The following is a 23,701-nucleotide window of genomic DNA, read 5'->3' as shown; positions in this document are numbered from 1 at the left end:
CCTCCCGCGCCCCTGTGGAAACCTGGGCCCTCCTGCTGCACCAGCTGTGCCCCTTGGGTCAGCGGCTTGGCAGTGGGCTGGCTGCCTTGGGGGCCCAGGGTCCCAGAGCCACCGTCTCTTGCCAGGTGATGATAATGGGAAAAAGGCCAACAACCCTAACCACTGCAACTGCATCATAGACCAGATCTTCACAGGGGGGCTGCAGTCCGACGTCACCTGCCAAGTGTGCCAGTAAGTGCGGCCTCTGCAGCCCCGGTGCTGCCGACCAAGCGTTGCGGGGCCTTGTCGCTGCACTGCCCCCGGGCCGTGGTGCTCACCTGTACCCCCTGCTTGCTCCTAGTGGGGTCTCCACCACCATCGACCCCTTCTGGGACATCAGCCTGGACCTGCCCGGCTCTTCCACCCCCTTCTGGCCACTGAGCCCTGGGAGCGAGGGCAGCGTGGTGAACGGAGAGAGCCACGCGTCGGGAACCACGACCCTCACGGACTGCCTACGGAGGTGAGGCGTCCGCGCCTTGTGGGGAGGGGGCCCTTCCTCGTGGCTGCTTGGGGAAAGTCCTGGTAAAGCCAGGCCCCCCAGGGCCCCACGTTCCCGCACGAAAGCTGAGGGAAGACGGGATGGCCAGCAGACGAGCTGTTTCTGTCCCTGAGTGCCCCCCACCCCGGCAGAGGCTGGAGGTCCGCGGCCTTTAGTGACTAACGGACAGAGTCACACCCAGCAGGGCCGCCCTCCTGCTGTGGCTCGTGGCCTTTTCTGAAGGTGATGAAAACGTTTTTAATTAAACTTTTTATTTTGAGATAATTGTAGTTTTGCGTGCAGTTGTAAGATACGTTTGTTTCCTTTTTATTGCTTACTAGTGTTCCATGGTGTACACGGCTTAACCACTCATTCGCTGAAGGACGTCTGCATTGCTTCCGGGCTTCTTTTTGGCCTTTACAGATAAAAGTGCAGTAGCCACTCATGTACGGTTTTTGCGTGAGTGCCGGTTGTCACTTTTCAGGGACAAATTTGATTGTTGGGTCTTAACAGTAGTTAGAAAATTATTTTGAGCTCACCAGACTTTCATTTTCCAAAAAAGTTGAGGATAACTATATTTTGAAGTGCTAGAGAAGAGAAAGGAAGGAATAGCTTTTTCATTGTGAAGTTATAAATGTCCCTAATTGTGTGTGTGTTTTTAGGAAGGACGTGAACCCCCTGAAAGTGATAAAATAACTTTTCTCTTTTTCCTCTCTTACTGCTGCCATCTTTTTTTCCTAAAAATACATGTTTTCAATGCGTTGCAGATTTACCAGACCAGAGCACTTAGGAAGCAGTGCCAAGATCAAGTGTAGCGGTTGCCATAGCTACCAGGAGTCCACAAAGCAGCTCACCATGAAGAAGCTGCCCATCGTGGCCTGTTTCCATCTCAAAGTGAGTTCCCTGAGCACGTCCAGGGCCTGAGGGTGGGTGGGTGTGCAGAGTCCATCCGTGCTTGTGGAGCAAAGAGGGTGGTGCCTATAAATGACTCTGCTCGTGTCTGTCGCCGGGAGGTTTGCCCGTGAATCAGAAAGTAATTGCTTCATAATGAAAATAGGGTGAGTTACTCTGGGTGGGGGGTGGTTAGGGATTTACTGCTCCTCTCCTCCAAGTTCTTCTATCCTCACCCCAAGTTTTCCGATTTTCTTTTACTTGAAAGCAAGGACCCTTAGCATTAAGGTCTAGTCTGGGGGTCAGCATGTTCCTTTGAAGGGCCAGTAGCAAATACGAATCGTGTGTATGATGTACTATGAAAGAACATGCAGCAGAGACAGTGTGTTTGCTGGTCCTGGGTATTTGCGATCTGATTTTACATGTAAATCGTACAGTCTCCGTTGCTCGTTCTTTTATTTCATGACCCTTTAAGGATGTAAGACAGAAACCAAATCCCCAGCCCTACCTGTTTCTCCCACCGGGCACCGTGCTAGGTCCACATCTGCTGTTGGGCCCATCATTTCAGGGCTGGGCTGAGCCCTGTGGGTTATGTCGCCCTGTGGACTCTGAGCTTTAGCTGTGGCCAAGGGCGGTTCGGAAAATGCAGGAAAGGCCCACTTAGGGAGCCACAGAGACTGTGCTGTCGGAGGAGCCCTACAGCCTTCCCACCCCCACTTCTGCAGCGATTCGAACACTCGGCCAAACTTCGGCGCAAGATCACCACCTACGTGTCCTTCCCCCTGGAGCTGGACATGACCCCCTTCATGGCCTCCAGGTTCGTCCTCCGTGTCTGTGGTCGGGTGGGCGTGGCACCAGGTCCCTGATGAGGCCCCAGTGGGCCCTGATGTCACTTCGTCCGTGACACCTCACTGTCCTGATCTCACCCCAGGACCGTCCCTGTGTGAGGGAGGCTGTCCTCCTACCAGCTGGCTCAGGGCAGCATTTCAGGCGTTTCAGCCACAGGCACTGAGATTGGATACAAATCAACACAGTGGTTTTGTGGTTGTAGGTTTCATTTATCTTGTTTTAGAGTCTTTGTATCAGGGACTGCTTGAAATTTACCCTTGCAAAAATAGGAGGGGCTTCCTGGTAGGAGGGCTGCCTTAGTGAATAATAACCACAGGCAGGGCGGCTTAAAGCAACAGAGGCCTGAGTCCAGCGTTGGCGGGGCCTTAGGGTGATCCGGGGAGGCTGCCTGCCTGCCCGCCTGGGGGTTGGCAGGGAGATGTGGGTCTGGGCCGGCTCTGAGCCTCGATCTCGGCAGTCCGCTTCCCAGCCTGGGCCTCGGTTTCCCCACCGTAACTTGGGGTTCATCTCTGCCTGAGATGGAGCTGTTGGGAGAAGCGGACCCGTGGAAGCCGCACCAGCACGGCGTCCGGTGTCGCGCGTCCCCGGTGCCCATGATATCATGTGAACTGTGGGTTGTTAGTGAACTGTTTTAATCGAGCCTGAGTTTGCGCCGTTTGTTACAGCAAAGAGAACAGGATGAACGGACAGTACCAGCAGCCGGTGGACAGTCTCAGTAACGATAACAAGTGAGTGGCACCTCGAGCACGAGTGGGGCCGGGGGCTTCGCGGGAGGCCCGCCTGCGTCTCCCAGGAGGTGCTGCGTGTGAGGGGCAGCGGCCGGGTTTGCTTGCTCTTGGCCACTGGCCTGCTTCCTGTCGTGTTGCCACCTACCCTCTGTCGGGGAGGGGCCTCCCCCCCACCCCCCGCCCTCACCGCATCGTGGTGAGGCCCCCTCCCCGTCCCTCCTGTTGGTGGTGGCGGGGAGGGTAGAGCAGCAACAGCGCCTCCCAGGCGGGCCCGTTCTCCTCTCCTGTGCTGCCGTCGCCTGTCAGCGTTTGCTCCTGGGCAGCTACCCGGTGGGGACTGTGGTCCCTGGTGGGGACAGGGTCGTGACCTCTGTCTCCCGCCACCGTCCCCAAACCAGGTACTCCTTGTTTGCGGTGGTCAACCACCAGGGGACCCTGGAGAGTGGCCACTACACCAGCTTCATCCGGCAGCACAAGGACCAGTGGTTCAAGTGTGACGACGCCATCATCACCAAGGCTGGCATTGCAGACGTGCTGGACAGTGAGGGGTGCGTCCCGCGGGGCCCCGGGGCCGTGTCGCCCCTCTGCGCCCCGTTCGCTCCTTCCTGCTCATCGTTGCCTCCCTCGGTCTCCAGACCATCCGCGGGGCTCCTGCCCCACCCCAGCTGCCCTGAGCTCCAGCAGGCGTCTGGGCTTGGAGCCGCGAGCAGTGGGGCAGCCCTGAGAGGCTCTGCGGTGGCCGTGAGGAGGCCGGGCGGGTGGGCTGGGGCAGGGACCCAGGGCCAGCGTCCTTCTGAGAGGGACCGTGTACAGGGCCGGGGGGCGGCCGCAGCCAGGGCCCAGCAGGTGGACGGAGGCCGGGCTGGTCGTGGACTGGGGGCCCTGCCGCCTCCCTGCCGTCTCTTCTCTGCGGTGACAGTCTGAGCGTGGCTGTCCTGGTCAGGGTGGTTTTGCTTCGACCCCTCAGGAGGTGGAAGTAAGCGTGCTCTGTCCTCTCTCCTCCTTAGGTACCTGCTCTTCTATCACAAACAGTTCCTGGAGTACGAGTAGCCGTCGGCGCACCAGCAAGTCCCCCGAAGTCATCCGGGTGCCCGGGGTCACGCTGTGTGGACACTTGGCAAGAGGTGGGCTGGGGGGGGTGGGGGCAGAGGAGACGTGCGCCGGAGTGTCTCCTGTGTCCCCCGCGAGCCGGGGCAGGCGTAGCACCCGCGCCAGCCATTCCACGCTGGGGCCCAGACAGCAGGAGGTGGAGGAGATGCAGGCCTTGCGGGTCTTTCTCTTGGTGAGTTTGGTGTCCGTGCGCAGCGTGGACTCGGGCGTGAGCCCCGGAGCCTGTGGGGCTGAAGACCCCGTGGGGCCTCCGAGCACGTCTGTCCTGCATGTGGAAGCAGATCCCCGTTTTCTAGAAATAGGCGTTTGCGTATCGTCCCCCTTTCTCTCTCTTTCCACGATGGTGAATCTCTTAAACGTAATGATGGTAACGTGAGTGAATCATTGAGTTCAGGCTGAAATTTAGATCGTTTTCCTTTTATCCTGGAGAGTGGATCTTGCTTTTTCATCGGTGCTGTTTTTGTTGCCCCCGCCCACCCCCACCCCGCAGGCATCTTGGACCTGGTCAGAGCTGCCTGGCTCAGTGGAGGAGAATCAGGCTACGCCGGGAATGGTCTCTGTCTCTGTCGTATGAATCTTTTGTACCTGAAGCGTCTCCAGTGGTTTCACTGTTTCCCTCCCGGGTTTCCTTCCTGGCCACCTGTCCCGCGAGCTCTCCTGGTCGCTGCTGGCCGGCGGGTGTGTCGGATGATGCGGCGGCCTCCAGGGGGGCTGCATCCTGGCTCTGGGTGCCTCTGCCTTGCGTTCCGGTAGCTTCTGTTGCCGCAGGACAGACGGCCGGCCGGGACTGAGCTGGTGGGAGGGGCTGACGGGGGAGGTGCAGATCATTGTTCCTTGTGAGCCGTCTCGCACACATCTGTCTGTTCACACCCAAGCTTAGATTGTCCGTCTCTGAGAGATTCCAGCCCAGAGACGGGGGACGAGCCAGTGTCTCCTGAACCGTGAGGCTTCTTTCCTGCAGAGGAACACGTTCACCTGTGGCAGGGTCAGCGGACTCTCCGCAGAGGGCCAGGTAGTAGATGTTTCTGACTTTGTGGGCCCTGTGATCTCTGCTGCAGGTAACGTGGATGGGCGTAGCTGTGTTCCAGTAGAACTTTACATGATCACGGAAAGTTGAATTTCATATACTTTAGCTACGTCACAAAATGTCAGAAGTTTTCACTGTTTAAAAACGTGTAACGGGTTCTCAGCCGACAGACCGTGAGCCAGGTCCAGCTCGTCGGCTGCTCGGGTCTGGGCGCAGCGTGGCTCCTGCTCCCCCCTTGGAAGGTGCTGGGGTCCTGCGGCGGGGGCGTCGTACCCGGCAGAGTCCTCAGCGACGCAGCTCAGGCACCTGCCGTGCGTGGCCCGTCCGCTGTGGCTGCTCTGAGGGCCCTGGAGCCCTGGGCCTCCGTGCAGAGTGGCGACAGAGGAGATGTACTGGCCGCGGGGTTTCTGGCGGGTCGCCTGTGGTCTGGTCAGCCCTGCGCCCCTCCCCTGCCACCCACTCATGTCCAGGGCTCAGCTGCTCCAAGGATGTGAAGATTCAGGAGACAGTGAGGCCGTTTCTCTTTTCTGGGTGTTCTTTTGAATTTTTATGTCGAAGTTAACCCTCTGTTCCCTCTGGCCTGGTGTTCTGAGCACTTATCCCTCTGCTGCTGAGATTCCCCTGTGGCTGGAAGAACTACCTGGGGGGCGCGGTGAGGCTCCGGCTGCTTGCACGCGCGCCCGCCCCCCGTCCCGCGCGCTGAGGTCCTGCTTTGACGTCACCTCATCAGGAACAAAGAACTGCGTGATGGGTTGGGGAATTTATTTTCTTTCAGCTCCCGATGCAGCTACTAAATACGGGAAAATGGTTTCCTGTTTCAAACCACCACCCGTGTCGATGTCCAGACCGCTGAGGAATCCCTGGGTGACCCTTCCTCCCCGGCTAGTGTGTTTAAAGTGACTTGTGTTTGTGAGACGTTGGCTGCCGTGTCAGCGCTTTACAGTGAGACAGTGGGCTCTCCCTGGGTGTCCTGAGCGGGGGGGCTGGGCCCGGGCCCTCTCCAGGCCGCCTCGGGCCTCCCGTCGGCGCCAGAATGTCCAGGACGCTCCTGCTGCATCACGTACACTCGTGCCGTTGTAGTTCTGCTTGGTGTGGATGCTTTCGTCGTATAAAATTGCCGTTCTTTTGACAATTCAAGTGACTTGTTTCGTCGTTTACTATAACTTTGAAAACAGAAATCGTAAGAACGAGATCCCAATGATTGTGCTGTGGATTTTATTTCTGGGATGTTTCCGCGTCCCTTTCACCTGTCGTTTTGAGGGACTGTTTGGCTCTTCTCTCTAATGGCTTGTAGTCTTTTCCTGTGTTGTAATAAAGCTACATTTTATTCTGAAAACTGGCCCGTCTTCCCTTACTAGCACGCGAGTCCCGTCTGTGACACCAGCCCCTTCTCGGTTTGTTCCAGCCCAGACCTGCCCTGGGCCGGGAAGTCCATGCCCCCTGCGTCCCCTCCTCCCGGGGGCAGGATGGTGACAAATCTGGGACTCAGGACACCGTGGGCTGTCAGACTTTGACGAACTTAAAAGCCACCCGAAGGGCTTCTTTAAACGCAGGAACCGCTGCTGGAGTTTGATTACAGGACCTGGGATGCGGTGCGGCGATACGGGTGTGCGGCTCCCTGGGTGCTGAGAAGGCGGAGGGTGTGGTCGGAGAGCAGTCCCCGTCCTGGTCAGTGCGGTTCCGACTCTGCCCAGCCCCCGGTCCGCCCTTCATTTCTGAAGCGTGCTGTTTTTGGATGCCTCTGTCACACATTCCTTCACTTCACGTACGCGGAAACATCAGGAAGTACCAGCGAGTGCCCCTGGGTTCCAGAGCAGCAGTCCTGCCCCGGGGTCTCTCCACATGCAGGAGGACCATTGCTGCGTGCCTGCAGGCAGCTCCCCCGGGGCTCCGAGACCTTCCCAGCAGAGTTCTCCAGGCCCGGGAGGAAGACGCGCGGTGGGGCTCTTGGTGTAAAGCTGCGGAGCCCGCCCAACCCTAACCCCTCCACCCCAGGACCCGCACGCTCTGGTTAAAAGCGTTGAGCTGTCCTGGCAGACAGACTCGTGCCTGCGTCTCAGTGGGCAGCCACGTGGACACAAGGCCCCTGCTCTGTGTCCCGTGGGGCTGGCGGAGCGTCGTTGTGGGAGGTGGTGCCGACAGGCAGGGCAGGCAGACCCGCATCCGGGAGACGGGTTCGATCCCGTGAGGACGCGTCTCTGGCCTCCGTGTAGTGGGCCTGCCGGCAGTGGCCAGCTGCTCCTGGGCCTTGGTGCCGGTCCAGTCGCCAAGTGGGCGCCCGGCAGGGCCAGCTGGTGAGCCAGGGTCAGGGCCTGACATCGAGCCTGTTGAGACAGCCCCGTCCCCATCTCGATGGCCCCTTTGTTCATGGAGTGGGGCGGGGGTTCTCAGCGAGCCGTCCGCTCCCACAACTGGCCGTTTTGTCCATCTGGCGGTGAGTGTCCTCTGTCGGGCTTTTCCTTGGTGAGCACAGTCTGTGCCCGTTTGGAGAGGTCTGTCCCCACCCGGATCTTCTGTCGCCAGTCCTTAAATCCCGTTGCTCCCAAATCTTTGACCGTCCAGCCGAGCTGAACTTTGAAGACAAAGTTACAGTAAACGATGGTCCTCGGGTCCCTGGTCACAAGGGTACTTGCGGTTGTGCAGTGGGCGTGTCTGTGCACGTCACAGCCGCCCGCTCTTGCTGTACTTCGCACGCGAGTGTCCGTCGCTGCACACCCGGAGGTGGGCCAAGCGGTCGACCGCCCTCGCTGTGTTCAGGGCACTCGTGCCACGCGGTCACCGATGTCCGTGGTTAGGTGCTCGGCCCGCATAGTGGAGGCTCTTTCTGCGGAGGACCAGCGCCCACGGAGGAGGACAGGTTTGACGTGCTTGGAGGATCTGTGCTGGTGTCCTTTGGTCCCCGCTGGGGGCTTGTGACACGTCCTCATTCGCCGCGGATATTGAGTTACTAGGTCTCTTGTATCCTCGGGCTCAGTGGTCGCGCCGCATTTTCGGACACGTTCGGGTCCCTCTTTAACTGGGAGCCACGCGCTGCCTGTGTAGACGGTTGGAATTAACACACCAGAATGGTCTGGGCTGCCTGTTCTCGGGAGGGTGTGGGAGATGCAGTGCCCTGTCTTCTTGCTTCAGAGCACGGAATCCACAGGAATGCCACTGAGTTGGGGACCCCTGAGTTTGGGGCGCATTATTTCTTGTGATGGATCGATTGGTTTTAATTTTTTAAAATTATCTTTATTTTTTAACTTTTATTGGAGTACAGTTAATTTACAGTGTTGTGTTAGTTTCAGGGGTACAGCAAAGTGGATCAGTTACGCACGTGCACGTATCCACTCTTTTTTAGATTCTTTTCCTACATAGCTCATTACAGAGTATTGAGTAGAGCTCCCTGTGCTCTACGGCAGGTCCTTATTAGTTACCTGTTTTATATATAGTAGTGTGTACCTGTCAATCCCAGTCTCCCAGTTTATTATCCCCCTCCTTTCCCCCTGGCAACTATAAGTTTGTTTTCTACCTCTGTGACTGTATTTCTGTTTTGTGAATAAGTTCATTTGTACCATTTTTACTCTTAATCTTGTGGCTTATTTAGTTCACTGTTATTAAATTGTCTGCTCATCAGATCCAGTCAGCGACACGTCACCGCTGTGGTGCGTGGGAGTGATGCTCTGTGCAGCACGCGACGGTCTGCGTGTCTGGACTCAGCAGCAGAAGCAGGGTCGGTGTAGCCCTGAGGCTCCATCGGGAGGAATTCGGTGGACTTCTGCTCCGGGGAGGGAGGGGTGGGGGGAGGGCAAGCGGGACGGGACCCCAGGGGAGGAAACACTGAGCGACAGGGGCGTCTACCGCCGAGGAAGGGCAGGAAGGCGTGCAGCTGCCAGGGAGCAGCCCCTCCCTGAGAGCGTGACCCCACAGGGCCAGGTGAAGCCATTGGGCCCCGGGGGTGATCACAGCAACGACAGAACCCAGCCAGCTCAGCCTGTGACTCGGCACCTCACTGATGGCCTGGAGGAGAAAGGCCGGCCAATTCCAGGCATAAAAACTTGGTATGTCAGTCTCTGCCTTCCCACGCAGGTCTGGCATTCGGTTAAAAAAAAAAAAAAAAAAAAATCACAAGACACACAAAACAGCAAGTAGAAACACTCACTGCCAAGAGACAAAGCGATAGAACCAGACTCAGAGATGATCTGAATGTCGGAACTGTCAGGCGGAGATTCTGGATAATTAGGGTTAATGTGTTGACGGCTCTCAGGGAAAATGTGTGGAACAGACGGGAGCCTTCAGCGGGATGGGGGTTGTGTGAGGAGGGGCCACGTGGATGGAGGTGCTGGGAGCCAAGATCGTGGTGACAGGAAGGATGTCCCTGACAGGCCCGTCAGTGACCTCACAGCTGAGGGAAGAGACATTGGGGCCACCCAAACTGGAACAAAGAGAAGAATGGGGGGAAAACCGAAAGAATAGGGCACCTGGGATGTGGGGCGGTACCAAACAGTTTGAAGGGATAATGGCCAGTAATTTTATCATGAAAAACATCGAGCTACAGGTCCGAACGTTTCAGAGAACCCCAAGCTGGATAAATAACAAAACAGACCTACCCACAACAGGAAACTCCGGGACACATCACACTGAAACCTTTAAAAAGTAAGATAAAGAGAAAAATTTGAAGGCACACGTTGCAAAGAAACAAAGGTAGGAATCACAGCAGCTGTCTTGTCAGAAATTGTGGGAGCCGGAGAGAGTAGGGCGATGTCTCTGAGATGCTGGAAAGAAAAAGCTGGCAGCCCAGAGTCTTCCCAGAAAAATCTCTCAGAAATGGCAAGGCTTTGGAAGCAAACAGAATTCATCATCCACAGACTCGCACAAGAGGTGCTGAAGGAGACTCTTCAGACAGAAGTGAGAGATACCAGACGGACCTAGGTCCACACCCAGAAAATGAGGATTGTTAGACGTGAAGGTAGATCTACAAAGCATTGTTTTTGTTATTTTTAATCATTCTATACGCTACTGAGTTTCTAAAGCAAAAACAGTAGCGACGGATCGTGGGCTTCCAGGACAGCAGCACCGAAGACGGGGCGGGAGTGAGGCGATGCTGTTCGCAGACAGCTCTTCAGAAAACTGTAGAGAGACACAAAGAGGCCAGTGTCTAGAGAAACAGTAGACTGTGGTTGCCAGGGGGTGGGAAAGGGGGAGATGCTGGCCAAAGGGCACAGACTCCCAGGAGTGAGACTGACACGTCCTGATACGTGTCCTGTGCTTGAGAGTTGCAGAGAGAGTAGATCTTACACGTTCTCACCACGGGTGACGGTGGGCTGGAGTGGAGGGGTTCCTGATGCCACGTGGGGGGCGTATTACAACGTACAGATGCATCACCTGGCAGCTCACACAAAGTTACGTGTCATTTATGTCTCAGTAAAGCTGGAGCTAAAGGCCCGAGCTGCGGAGCAGCAGGGCGGGGAGGGCGAGCTGTGGTGCCCGGTCTGAGCCGCGTCGGCGGAGCCCAGTCCGACCCGCCGCCTCCCCTGGCGCTGGCTGCCTGGGCACAAGCGCGGCAGGGCTGGGTGAGCGCTGAGTCGTCGCCGAGAGTCTCTGCCGTCTGGTCCTTTTCAGAGGAGCTTGCTGAGCCCTGGGCAGGGTGCACAGGGCGGATTCGGGGCTGGCGTCGCGGGGGCTGTGGCGGGTGGCGGGAATCAGTGTATTTTGGAAGTAGGACCAGCAGAACACAGAACGTGGGTAAAGCGGATGGTATTTAGAGTTTCAGATTTTCTTTGCAACAGAGGATCCTGGTCTTTAAAAAAAACAAAACAAAACCTGCCACGTCAACTGACACTAAAGACCAATTGAAACACGGACACAAAAAAAACCCAGAGGTTATTTTTGTGGAAAGCCGTAGTCAGGCACACATTTCCCTGTGTTTTCGGCAGCCTTCACTCCCCGCACGGTCCAGAAGCATCCCCCAGGGCCCCTTGGGCTCAGATGAGCAGAATTTGAAAACAGCTGGAGGAGTCTGCACACGTTTCGGACGAGGCTTTGCATCCCAAGCGCGTCCGTGCAGCTCAGAGATGTGCTGGGACGTCGTCAGGGTCTGGCAGGCAGCCACCCCAGGTACAGGGTCCGTGCTGCCAAGAGATGCTGTCGTGGGCTTGGTGACCGGTGGACACCGCACCAAGATGTCCCCGTTGCCGCCTTGGGCCCGCTGAACACCGGCTCAGACGCTTGTCTCGGGCGGGTGCTTGTGAGAAGCTAACTTGGCTTCAGACCGCGTTGAAGCGAGACTGGACTTGGGAGGACCTGTGTTCTGGGCTGAATGTGTGCCCCCAGATTCATGGGTTGAGGTCCTAACCCCGAGAACCTCTAAGCATGACCCTACCTGGAGATTTACAGACATGATCAAGTGAAAATGAGGTCATTAGGGTGACCAGTGTCCTTATAAAAAGGGAAGATTTGGACAGACAGACACGCATCAAGGGAAGACGGCCATCTGCAGCCGTGGGGGCGAGGCGGGGGCAGTTCTCCCGTCACGGCCGCAGCAGGACCAGCCTTGCGACACCTGGGTGGGCTCCGGCCTCCAGACGGGGGACAGGAGGTTCCAGTGTTGAAGCCGCACAGCGTGTGGGGCTTTGTCTAGCAGCCTGGGAAGGTGACAGGGCCCGTTAGCCAGTGGATGAGGGAAGGATGGAGCCTCAGGCTTCTACACCTCCCAGAGTGTGTTGTGTGAACCTTTGGTGCTCGTAGGTGCGCCAGGTGGTTTCCAGATGAATGATTTGCATAATTTTGTGTTCATCTGTGTAGGTGCTGCTACAGCAGTTACGTATTTTCAGGTTTAAATGCTCCTAACGTGTAGGTTTCACTGCAAATACAGGTATGAAATATATGTAGTATCAAAAATTTGTGAATGTGGGACTTCGCTGGCGGTCCAGTGGCCAAGACCGCGCTTCCATTGCAGGGGCTGCGGGTTCAGTGCCTGGTCGGGGAGCTAAGATCCCACAAGCCGCGTGGTGTAGCCAAGAAAACAAATTGTGAATGCTCAGATACAGTGTTACCGGTCAGAATCCGAAAAATTTAGCGTGTAGGTCTGGAAGGAAAGGTAGGTTGATGTAAAGAAAAATACTAAACAGTAGCAGGTTGGTGTCCAAATGAGAGCGCTCCTGAGGTGATGCGGGGACGTGGTCCTGGGCTCAGCCCGCCTGCCCTCTGTCCGCCCCGCGCCCCGTGACACACGTGGGAGCAGCATATGCGTGCACACACGTGACTGTACACGCGCACACACGGTCACACTGCTTCACGCCTCTCTGAGGAGACACGGGAGGAGATTGGTTTTCCGAGACCGACGCAGGCGGGCCCAACCCTGATGGTGGGCCCACCATCAGCCGGCTGCTTTCTCCTCTTAGGTGACAGGGGACAGCAGAGCCTGCTTCTCGGTCCACACACTCGCTCAGATCCTTGGAAACCAGGCCTGGAGCCCAGGGGCAGCGGGAGAGGTGGGATGGGGCAGTCACCACGGGGAGACGCGACCCAAACCAGCCACAGTGAGGAGTGGGCAGTGTGGGAGGTTTTATTTCTGCAAAGGGTCCCCGGGGCTGGGTCCAGCAGGTGTGGGTGCTTTTACTGCAGGTGCGTTTAGGTGCCGGTGACCTACCGTGGAGACCTGGGGTCAATACGGTGGCCCTGGCCCTTCTGCCAGCTGTTCCTCCACTGCCCTCCCCCTTCCCTGTCCTTTCCCTTTGCTCTGTTCCTCTCTCCCCAGTCTCCCCCACCGTCATTTCTCTCTCCCATCAGCATTCCCCCCAGCCCCCCCAGGTTCATGTGGCCAGGCCTCCTTCTTGGGCGGGCGTGCACACGACCTCAATGCCGCAGAGGCCACCGTTTGGGGCGCGCACGCAGGGCTGTCCGGCTGCGCTCTGGCCGTGGTGCGTCCACCTCCCGGCACGCTCAGGTGCCCTGCACTCCGCGAAGCAGAAGCTGCACGTCTCCGTCGGCTCGGGCGTTGCCTCTGCAGCGCTGCCGGCTTCCATCCAGTGATCTGCTGAGGGGGAGAGGGCGTTGGCCTCGGCCTGGACCCCTCCTCCCCCGCCCTGCACCCCCAAGGGACCACCTCCGGTGTTAGCCGCCCTGTCCTGGCAAGTGGGGCAAGCCCCGGGGCCCAACACCCACCCTTCCTCAGGGCCCTGTCTCTTCTTGCCCTGATGTTTGACCCTATTTCACCAGGACAGGTAGGAAACTGTAGGAACTGGCGCCAGGCTGCTCCCCGGGAGGACTGGCAACCGCTCTCCACTTAGAAGCGGGGGCAGAGCCAGGACAGAGGGATGTCCAGGACCCCACTGCGTGCTCACCCTTGGAGGACTTGGCCTGCGTCCGACATGGCCCTGGGGGGGGCTGGCAGGAGACCTGGTCCCCCCTCCTCTTCAGGAAACAGGCCACGGCCAGCAGGAAGCAGCAGACGATGGCACAGAGGCAGAGCCCCAGCGTGCTGTAGACCAGGGCCAGCTGGTCGGCACTCAGCTTCAGCCCTGGGGGGGCTGCAAGACAGCGGGGGACCCAGAGTCAGGAGGGGCCCCTCCCTGAAGCACCCCCCTCCGGCCAGCAGCCCCTCGTCCTCGCTTCCTCCTCGTGAGCCCCAAACAAGCCATGCGGTCACCCCCACGCCCCCTCGGAGGGCCGGGGGAACCCCAGAGCTGCACGCCCTTTGTCGTTCTCTCTCGCCGTGGGGTGTGGCTTGGGACAGTACCAGAGGTGGACAGGTGTCCAGGGAGGGTGTTTGACCAGGGCGCACGTGCTTGGAGAGAGACGGTGGCGTTGCTCCTGAGCCTGAGGGGCAGGTGTACACCAGGGGGACCTGGGGAAATGGGGCGCTGGCCCCGCTCAGGGCCCCGAGCCAAAGCCCTGCCCTCGAAATCTGTCCCGGGCCCTGGGATCGGGCGCCCCCAGCCCGGGAGGAAAGGCTGCTGGCCGCCTGCTGGTCTTGCTGCACGCCACACTTTCTCTAGCGCGTCCCTGACCCGCGCGCTTCTGTGAAGGAGGGGCGCTCGCCCCCTTTACAGGTTGAGGTGTAGTCCACGTGCTGCCAGGCTCACGGCCGTGAAGATGAGGGGGGTGGTTAGTGTGTTCTCAGGCTCGTGCGGCTGCTGCCTGTGCACCTGGGGTGTGTCCGGCACCGCATGACGCCCCCCGTCCGCCCCGGGCCCCCCCACGCTGTCTGTCGCCTGTCCTGGACACTTCATACCAGTGGAATTGAGCAGCACGGGACCTTCACGTCGGGCCCCTCGGCGTGTTTCCAAGGCTCAGGCGTGTGGCCACGTGTGTTGGGTCTGAGTAACGTTCCACTGTGTGGATGCACCACATCGTGTTTGTCTGTCCCTGATGAGCAAGCATTTCGGTTGTTTCCACCCTTTGGCGGCTGTGAAGGCTTGCGTGCAGGTTTCCGTGTGCACGTGTGTGTGCAGCTCTCGTGGACGCGTCCCACGAGTGTAGTTGCCGGGTCAGGTGGCGCTTCCTTGCTGAGCTGTTTGAGGATCCTGCAGGCTGTTCCCGCTGTGGGCACACCGCCTTACAGTCTGTTTTTCAGATGACAAAACTGAGCCTCAGATCTGGTCACAGTTGCAGAGCTGCACCTGGGGGCGGGTCTGATGGGCTCCACGCCGGGGCTCCAGGCCGGCCGCGCACAGATGGCAAGGTGGACACTGTCCCTCTTCCTTACGCAGGCTCCTTAGGGGCAGAATTTTATGAAGTGACAGCTGGCTGGTGCCACCCTGATGTTCACAGAGCTCTGGGTGGGCTGTTGGCGCCACCCCCGGCCGGCGACGTCCGTGTGTCCCAGCTCCCAGGCCCCCCTCTGCTCACCGGCTCCTGTGCGTCCCTGGGATAAAATAAAGCCGTCGGCCTGGCCGGATTAGCGGGGGAGAGGCTGGCAGCCTTCACGTGGGAGGTGGAATTCCCAGCTACCAGATTCTGCTAAGTACACAGTGAAGTGCTGGGTGGATTTCAGGTGTTTTCAGCTGAACTCTGACACTCAAACTACCTCGAGGCTGGCTGCTGGCATTTGGAGATGGTCCTCGATTCCTGCCCTTCAAGTCGGGCTGGGCCGGGCCCCCCTGCACCCAGCAGTACGCAGTACAGGGGACGCAGGGCCTGGCCGGTGCCATGACGAGGCCTGGCAGCCTCTGCTCTGCTCTCCCGGGCGCCCTGAGCCACCACGTGAGGAGGGTGATTTGGAGCTTCCTGAGGGAAATGGACCAGTTCCTGCCTGGTGACCCGCTCGTAGAGCGTGCTTCGCAGAGGCCCTGGATCCGGAGGAGAGGTGCAGTTAAAACTGTGAAAGATGTCACCTTCCGCCTCTGTCCCAGGCTGGCGACACAGGCACGTCTGGGTGGGGTGGTTTCCTCTGAGGGCCACGTGCAACCACCTGCCAACGCGGACGTGCCCTTTCCAGGCTTGTGGACTCACTACCTTCACTTCTAGGCACGTGGATGCAGGCATTTGCTGGGCTTTGTTTACAGTGAGAGCCGGAGACCAGCTCCCTGGTGGGTCCTGAGATGGGCTGAGCCTCAGGAGCAGGAAGTGAACAGGGAGAGAGAGGTGGGCGCTCGGGCTTCTCCTTGGTATGAAATGTGCTTAGACAAGAGCATGTGGGAACCGACAAACCCAGGCCGCAGCAGGTGTTGCTCCTGGGGAGAGACTTTCCCCAAACCTCGCTTTTTAATACCTTCTTTCTTCCGTCACGATCCCTGTGTGTCGTCCTTTCCGAACGGGAACGGCAAGGAGCGTGCTGGCTGCCTCGCTTGTTAAAGCCGAGTCAGAGGCTGGCCAGGTGCGGGGACGGGGTCCCCAGCCACCGCTGTGCTTCCTCTGTTTAGTCACCAGCTGTTCAGGTCTGCAAGCTCGGTCGCTGACCTCTGTCGGCCCTCAGTGACCTGGCCCCCGAGCGGAGCGGCCTCGCCCAGTGCCTCCCTGTCTGCTGACCCCGGTGGGTGCAGGGGCTTCAGTCGGGAAAGGATGTGAGCTCTGTCCTTGCCAGAGAGCCAGCCCTGCGGCGCAGTTCTGAGCACCGCCACCAGGGGGCACCGCGGATGGTTTATTTCCAAGCGGGTTTTCCGTTAGATTTGTTCCGTGCTTGTACTGTTTTCAGAGTCAAATCTCGCCTAGAAACAGGATTTCCCCGACTGCTGCTGCTGGGCTGGAGCTCGGGCTGGCTGGGCGGGCAGTGCTGTGACCTGTCCTGAGGGGCCTTGGTGTAGCCGGGGCAGGGCAGGTTTTGAGCCTGGGCCCTGCGGCCACCCTTGCTCACCGTCACGCCTGCCTCCTGGTGAAACGGGGCAGACGCTCCGGCCTCCGCGCTGTTGGTAGCAGCTCGACCCAGTGGAACGTTCCGCCAGCATCCCCACGGCCCCAGCCCAGCGAGCAGGCAGGTCAGGGGAGGGGTGAGGTGGGCTCCCGAGGCTTTCTGCCCCCTTCCCCTGGCCTCAGCCCTGGGGATGAAGAGGGGGCCTGGGGCAGCCGCCACGGTGACATCTCTTGCAGCCGTCGGGGGCGGATGGGGGGTGGCGTGTGTGGGGAGAAAACACTCCACACCCTGAGATAAAAAGCCAGAGACGAGACCAACCCCCAGGCCGCCGTGCAGGATGTGCTCCCAAGGCGGGCATCGCCCTCCCACGAGGGATCTGGTAACCTGCACATGGGACCTTATGACCTGATTTGGGGAAAAAGCCTTTGCACATGTAGTCAAGTTAAGGATTTGGAGCATCAAGGCCCAGGGTCGCTGAGGCCCTGTGAGAGCCCTGTGAGGGGGGTGCCGGGCTGCCCCCCAGTGGGGACAGGGAGATACAGAGTCTGGAGACGTCCCAGGTCAGTCGTGCTCACGCCACCTGGAGCTCTGAACCCGGGACCCAGGAGGCCCTTGAATAGGGCCTGGGGGCTCCGTGGGCTCGGATAAGAAAAGCAAACCTTAATTTTCACTAAAGCTTAGCCTTTGCTCCCACTGTTTGTAGCAGTCGCAGCCCCAGTGGTCCTAGCAGTGGCTGTACCCTGTCCACAGAGAATCCATGTGTTTCCACTCCCAGCCCCTCCCAGCACCTGCACATGCTGTGCCCCCTGCCTGGAACACCTTTCTCCACGTCGTCTCTTAGATGTATGCTTTCCTTTTAAATGAGCAGTTACTACGTGCTGATCCTGACACTCAGTGCAGCAACCCCGTGAAGGCAGGTGATCTCAGTCTTACGGAAACACTTAACCTCAGAGAGGTTAAGTGACTTGCTCAAGGTCACACAGTTGGTGGGAGATGGAACCAGGGGTCTGGCCCCCAGTCTGCCTTGAGGGCCTCTCCTCGGGGAAACCTTCCTCGCCCCATCGCACCCTGGCTGGGGGATGTCGTCGCCACGCACTGAGGTTACTCAGTCATTTGTCTCTCCCATCAGACTGTAACTTATATGGGGTCAGCGACAGGGTCTGCCTGACTCTTGCACCCGTCCCCCCAGGCACAGCTGAGCCCTCCACAGTTACCGTCAAATGAAGGAACGGCCATTCCGAGAGACGTGGAGGGGCCAAGGGTGGGGGCTGGCAGGGCGGGGAGTGAGTGGGGGGGACAGGTCCGCCCCTCTGCCACGGGCAGTGTTCTGCACGCCCTGCCCTTAACACCCAGGGTGTGGGCCCGGCACTTCCTGTTCACAGTCCCCACCAAACCCAGCTCTTGCCCCACCTGCACGCCCAGGTATCAGGACACAGCGGGACACACGTAAGCCCCAGACCTCCAGAGGGACACGCGGCAGGGGCAGGTATGGCGAGGCGTCACCCAGCCCTCCGAAGCTCGGGAGGCCGCACCATGGAATGACTGGGACAGCGGTCAGGTCAGACGTGGTCACGCTGACCCCACTGGCTCCTGGAATGTCTGTCCACACTTCCTGGGGGATTCATACCTGGAGGGTCCACCCCAGGCCCTCTGGGGAGGGGGCTTGGCTGGTGGTCACAGACAGGAAGGGCTAACGGTGTCACACTGGCAAGAGGTCCCCCTAAGTGGGCGACGGCGCCACAGAACACTGCTTTGGGGATTGGCTCTTGCAGAGCGGACGAACTTTGGAACCCGCAGGCCGGGTCCGAGTCCCCGCTCAGCTGTGCACTGACTCTCCAGGTTTTGAGACTCAATTTCTCTGTCTGTAAAGGGGAATCTGTGGCATCGGAGGTGGACGGGGTTCTGGGTTTGGCTGGAAGAGTCAAATAAGTCACTGCAGGGAAGGCACGGGGGTCACCAGACCTTGGAGAGCGGCCCCCTTTGTGGTCCCGTTCGTCACCCCCTCCACCCGTATCCACGCCCTCTGTGTGTGAATCTGCATTTCCTCTCACAAGAGGCTGTGCTGGATAAAAACCGGCCACAAACCCCCCACAGCTACAAATCCTTCGCCTCTCCTCCAGCCGAGAGCGGGGTCTGTCTCCCCCGCCTTGAATCTAGCTGGCTTTGCATCTGGAGGGATAGGATGCAGCAGATGATGGGTGCCAGCTCTTGGCCGAGAGGTTCAGAGGCCCGTGTGTCACCTCTGATGCTGCTGCCCACCCGCTGGTCCCAGGGGAGGATGAGAGACTCAGGAGCCGAGCCCCTCCAGCTGACTCCAGCCAAGCCCTATGCCATGAGGAATAACACGCCGTGGAATCTGGGGGCTGTTTGTTAACGTGGCAGCAGCTTACTGACAGGAGGGCAGAGCAGAGTAAGAGACAACAGTCTAACCGAGAAGAACCAGGCTGGGCACTTCGTTATCAGGACACATGAAGCCTGTTCTCATGGAAGTGACGTCATGGGGAAAGTCACAGAAAAGGAGGAAAACCAGCCAGCGCCTGGCAGACCAAGAGCACCATAAATATCAAGTGTTTGTGGGTCCACATCCCCACCCAAGCCCCGTCCTCTCTGACACCACAGAGCAGAGTAGCTGAGCCAAGAGGTATTTTCTGGGAGGATTAATTAGGTCATTTCCAGTGCTCGGCACTTAGTAAGTGCCTAGTTCAAGAGACCCCTCTCACATATCTAAGGAGGCCCATCTCCACCGTGAGCTTTTTTGATAGTACTTTTCTTTCTCATTCTTGGTAAGTCTCCATTGCCTCTAAATGGAGTGGGGGTCTTGCTCACTGGTTAGCTGTGCTATCCACTCGCTGCCCTGTGTTCTGAGAATTCATTCAGCCACCATTATGAGACTCCCAACTGTCAGGTCTTTTTTCTTCTTTTGCTTCCTTCTTGCCCACAGACTTCTGTAAACTTTGCTTAATTTTTTTTTTTTCTATCCTGTGATGATCCCCCCACCCCCCTGGTTTCTGGCCATTTGCCTGCACTGGACTTCCTGCTTTGCAGCCTCTCCTTATTGAGGCCTGGTGCCTGCCTTCCATCCACTCTGACCCTTGGACACCGCGCAGGCCAACCTTAGGTGGCTTACCTGGACCCACATCCGAGCCTCTGTGCTCTGATCCCTGGTACCTCCCTAGGTTGTCTGCCCGGGTCGAGGCCTCTCCGGTCCGCTGTCTCCTGACCTCTGGTGGGAGGTTCACTTGACTCCTGAACTTGTTCTCACAGAAGTGTGTGCATTGCTTGGGGTGACGTCCACAGATGGAGGCACAGCTGATACAGTCCCCCAGGAGCTGGTCATAGTACCTGCCTTGCTCTTTGCGGCAGCTGAGTGACTCTGGGAGACAGAGATGCGTGATGCTGCTGGGTGACAGACACAGGCAGAAACTGGGGGTCTGGCCTCAAAGGGATCAAAGTTAAAAAAGAATCCTAGTCCAGTTCCCCAAAAGCAATTCCAGAGTAATCCAAGTCCTCTTCCAGTATGCAAATGTAAGACTATACATTGTCCTCTAAGTACTGTTTTAGCTGCATCACACACATTTTGACATGTAGTGTTTTTTCTGTACCTAGTTTAGAATGTTCTTATTTTTCACTATTATTTCTTCTTTGACCTATAATTTAAAAGAGCATTTCTTAGTACTAACTGTATAAGGGTTTTCTAGTTATCTTTTAAGTTATTACACTGTCACATAACTTCTTTACTTGGGTTTTTCAAACCTCATAAGGGAGAAACATATTTCATATAAATATAAGGAATGGAGAACAAAACCAGAATCTGCCTTAGCAAGTTGGGGAAGGGGACTGGAAGGAAGGTGAGAAAGCTCAGATTAATAGTGTTTTTTCTGTCTTAATAATAAATGAGAATTTCAGGAGCTTAACCAGGCATCAGTGCCAAGGGGCAGAAGCCAAGCAAACTGAAGCCCATTCACACTTGCTGGAGAGAGCAGTTTTGAGTGCCATACAGAAACCTATACTTTCACAGGGTAGGTTTCCCTTGTCTCTAAGATTCATTCATATGAAAATGTGACTCGCATGCAGGTTTTCAGGGCGCATTTTGGAGGCAGCACAAGACAGAGGCCAAGAACCCAGACCTTGAAGCCACGCGGGCTTGGGGAAGCTCTGGTCCGCCACTTCACGTGGTGGACTTGGCCCCTCCATACCTCAGTCTCCTGTTTTCCAGGAGAGGAATGATGATAACAATGGTGATTTCTTACGGTTGTTACGGGGATTTGAAGTCCCCAGCACAGTGCCTGACACATAATGAATAATGCTCAGGGTTTAAATAGGATATTCACTTGTGCCTCTTTGCGATGCAAACATGCCAACACGTACATCCTTTTCAGAGTAGAAGACAAAACCAGGAAGGCCTGCATTTGGGACCTCAGGGGAGACTCAGGTGATCCTGTCAGGACCAGTGACCACCCCTTGCCCTTACCCTGCTGTGGCCCTGGACCCTCCTGACCCCGACACTCACAAGGTGGAGTTAGCCTGATGGCAGCAGTGTTCCCGGGCTTGCCGTGACCTCCTCTCGTCCTTGGGAACCCCCATGTGGCTGTGCAGGTGACAGAGCTCCACAGACCACCAGCCCTCACTGCCTGACCTCACAACCTCCCCTCTGGGCCTCGATATTCCCTGTTGTATTTTCCCGCCTCCACGCCTTTGTCCACGCTGGTCCCTCGTCCAGGGTTGCCGTTCCCCCTCATCTGACTTCTGCATCTGTGGACTCTTAACAATCCATCTCAGGTGGCGCTTCCTACCAGAAAACTTCCTCGCTCCCCAACCCATCAGCCGGACGTGGTCTCTCCCAGCTGTGGCGTTTTACGGTAGTTCACCTTTTTACCATGAAGTGGAGTCATTTCTCCAACTAGATAATAACCTCCTTGAAGGGTCTGTCAGATTCCTCTTTCCAGGGGTTTGTGGGTCAACACTGAATGTCCACCTCATTAATGGATAGTGGCTCAGAGCCATGGTGTTGCAGACTCAGAAAGTTGTTGTTCAAATCCTAACTCTTCCACTACTGTGCTGTGTGATCTTGGGCAAGTCACTCAGCCTCTCTGAGCCCCACTCAGCCAGTATTCATGAAGCACTTACTATGTGTCAGGCACTGTGCTAGGCTTAAGAAAGGAATTGAGCTCTCAGTCGGGTGGTTGAGACACATGAACACACAGGAAAGAACGTGTGGTACAAGCTGTGATAAGTTCCATCAGGGAAAGAACAAGTTACGAAAAAGCAAGCAAAAGACAATTAGAGAAAACTGGATATGGCCTGAGTGCAGATGATACTAAGGAATTATTGCTGGGGGTGATAAAACATTGAGGTTACATTTTAAAGGCCCTTATGTTTTAGGGATTCGTGATCCAGTATTTACACATAAAATAATACGAGTTCTTGGATTGGCTTTAAAATACACAAGTAAAAAAATTGGGGACTGTAAAGGTGGCATTTCTAAAGCTGCTGATGGGTAGACAGGTTCATCATGCTGTCCTCTCTCTGTCATAATTTCTATAATAAAAAGTTTCAGAAGAAAGAGCAGAGAATGATGAAGGAGGGCCCACTTTCCACCCGGCAGTCAGAGAGGACCTCTTGATTTGGGGCTGAGACCTGAAGGCCGGGTAGGAGGGAGCCCGGGAGAGAAGGTGGGGAAATGCATCCCTGTGCAAAGGCCCTGAGGCAGGAAGGAACAGAGCATGCTTGGGAAGCTGCAAGGAGGATAGGAGGGTCAAAAGGTAGAAGGTGCCACACTGTCCATCTCCCGTCTCCCTCCACCCCTCCTCAGGCCCCAAGTGCAGGCCAGGGGGACCTCTGGGGGCAGGAGGGGCATCCAGCCCAGGCTCGGGCCCCAGGACTCACTGCAGAAGGCTGCACAGGTGCGTGGACTCTGATTGCTGCAGATGGCTTTGCAGGAGACACAGGTGTTCAGCAGCGGGTCCCAGTACTGCCCTTCGGGGCAGGGCTCCATGGCCACCCCCAGCCGCAGGCCCTGTGGGGCTGAGAGGCAGGGAACGTGAGGGCAGCTGGCACCACTGGAGGCCGGAGCCCAGGCGGCCTCTCCCGCTCACGTTCCCTAGGGGGAACAGACAGAGTTGGTTTCTGCCCCAGTTGTACTTGCTGGGCAATCCGGGGCTGACACCCTGAGCCTCAGTTTCCCGTCTGGGGCACGGCAGTTCTGAGGCCCCTCTGGCATCAGTGGAGCCCTGCTCGGCCCTGTTCTCTACCCTCATGAACGTGCATACGCCTCCTGCCACGGGGTCTTTGCACGTGCTGGTCCCTTTGCACCCCATGCTCTTCATGCTTCACGACTGGTCATTTCCTCCTGACCCCTCAGATCTCTGTTGCAACTTCGTTTCTTCAGGGAAGCCTTTCTGACACCCTCCCAGCCCGGATTGGGACTTGCTCCTTCTTCTGCACTTGTCACTGTTGTCACTTGACTTTTGTGATGCAGTTCTTTGATATTGTCTCCCCATTAACTGGGGGCATCACGCAGGCATAGATGCTAATTGATTTGTTTGCTGCTGGGTCCTCAGAACCTAGATAGTGCCCAGGACATAGTAGGTGCTCATTAAATGAATGAATTAGAAAAGCAGACCTAGCCAGTGCCTAGCAAACAGCAAGCACTCAATAAATGTCCGTTTCCTTCCCTTGCTCTTTTGCTGAGGTGTGAGACACACACAATGACAAATCTCAAGAGTACAGCTTGACAAATCTTTGCACGTGTACACGCCTGTGTCACGACCACCGCGTCAAGGTGGTGAATATTTCTTGCTCCCTGATGACTCCCACGGGCCCCTCCCACCCAACATCCACCCCCAGAGGTGACTTCTGTTCTGAGTTTGAACGCCACAGGGCCAGAGGCTGCTGCTACTGCCTGTTCCTGAACTTTCATTGTCTGGATTCTTTGGCTCTGTAAGGCATCTGGGACTCATTCCAGATGGTTGTGTGTTGCTGAGTCTTCTGTAATTTTCTGCCTAATTTCATGGCATTTTCCTCCCCAACAACTTCTTTTAAACATTTTTTGAGGCACTTGTTTATTCTTTAATGGGAGTCCACTGAGGAGAGACCAGCGGCTCCCCCTCGACCTGGCAGCTTAACCACCTGGGTTTATCCTCCTTCCCTCTTGGAACCAAACTGAAAGGGCAGGAAAGGATAGTTGTCCTCGAAGGTGGAATGGAGGAAGTGACTGCAGCAGGGGACAGGCGTCAGCAACGTTTTGGAAGACGGAAGGCAGAGGGCCTGGGGTGACAGGCTTCAGTTGAAGATCTCTCTCGGTTGAA

The 23,701-nt window shown here is 57.1% G+C and overlaps 2 protein-coding genes across 4 annotated transcripts in view; one reads left to right on the top strand and one right to left on the bottom strand.

The window, feature by feature from the left end:
• Positions 1–6,458, top strand: part of USP22 (ubiquitin specific peptidase 22) — a 33,703-nt gene extending 27,245 nt beyond the window's left edge. The window contains exons 7-13 of the mRNA XM_024752853.1: positions 126–231; positions 341–499; positions 1,285–1,411; positions 2,134–2,225; positions 2,923–2,985; positions 3,384–3,533; positions 3,993–6,458. Of these exons, the coding sequence (XP_024608621.1) occupies positions 126–231; positions 341–499; positions 1,285–1,411; positions 2,134–2,225; positions 2,923–2,985; positions 3,384–3,533; positions 3,993–4,035 (740 nt within the window). The 3' untranslated portion in view covers positions 4,036–6,458. The remainder of the gene's footprint in view (positions 1–125; positions 232–340; positions 500–1,284; positions 1,412–2,133; positions 2,226–2,922; positions 2,986–3,383; positions 3,534–3,992) is intronic.
• Positions 6,459–8,602: 2,144 nt separating this feature from the next.
• The window catches only part of TNFRSF13B (TNF receptor superfamily member 13B), a 34,027-nt gene continuing 18,928 nt past the window's right edge, over positions 8,603–23,701 (bottom strand). For 2 of the 3 annotated variants that reach the window (XM_024752352.1, XM_024752370.1), the window contains exons 2-5: positions 22,281–22,418; positions 19,522–19,767; positions 13,447–13,632; positions 8,603–13,139 (exon numbers count right to left, since the gene is read on the bottom strand). In XM_024752352.1, the coding sequence (XP_024608120.1) occupies positions 12,916–13,139; positions 13,447–13,632; positions 19,522–19,767; positions 22,281–22,418 (794 nt within the window). In that variant the 3' untranslated portion in view covers positions 8,603–12,915. The remainder of the gene's footprint in view (positions 13,140–13,446; positions 13,633–19,521; positions 19,768–22,280; positions 22,419–23,701) is intronic. The other variant, XM_024752362.1, reaches the window with a different exon arrangement.

Source organism: Neophocaena asiaeorientalis, unplaced genomic scaffold (genome assembly GCF_003031525.2).
Source record: "Neophocaena asiaeorientalis asiaeorientalis breed wild unplaced genomic scaffold, Neophocaena_asiaeorientalis_V1.1 scaffold540, whole genome shotgun sequence".
Lineage (NCBI taxonomy): Eukaryota > Metazoa > Chordata > Mammalia > Artiodactyla > Phocoenidae > Neophocaena > Neophocaena asiaeorientalis.
The sequence above is the reverse complement of the archived record's forward strand: the minus strand, read 5'-3'. Positions and strand labels throughout refer to the sequence as shown.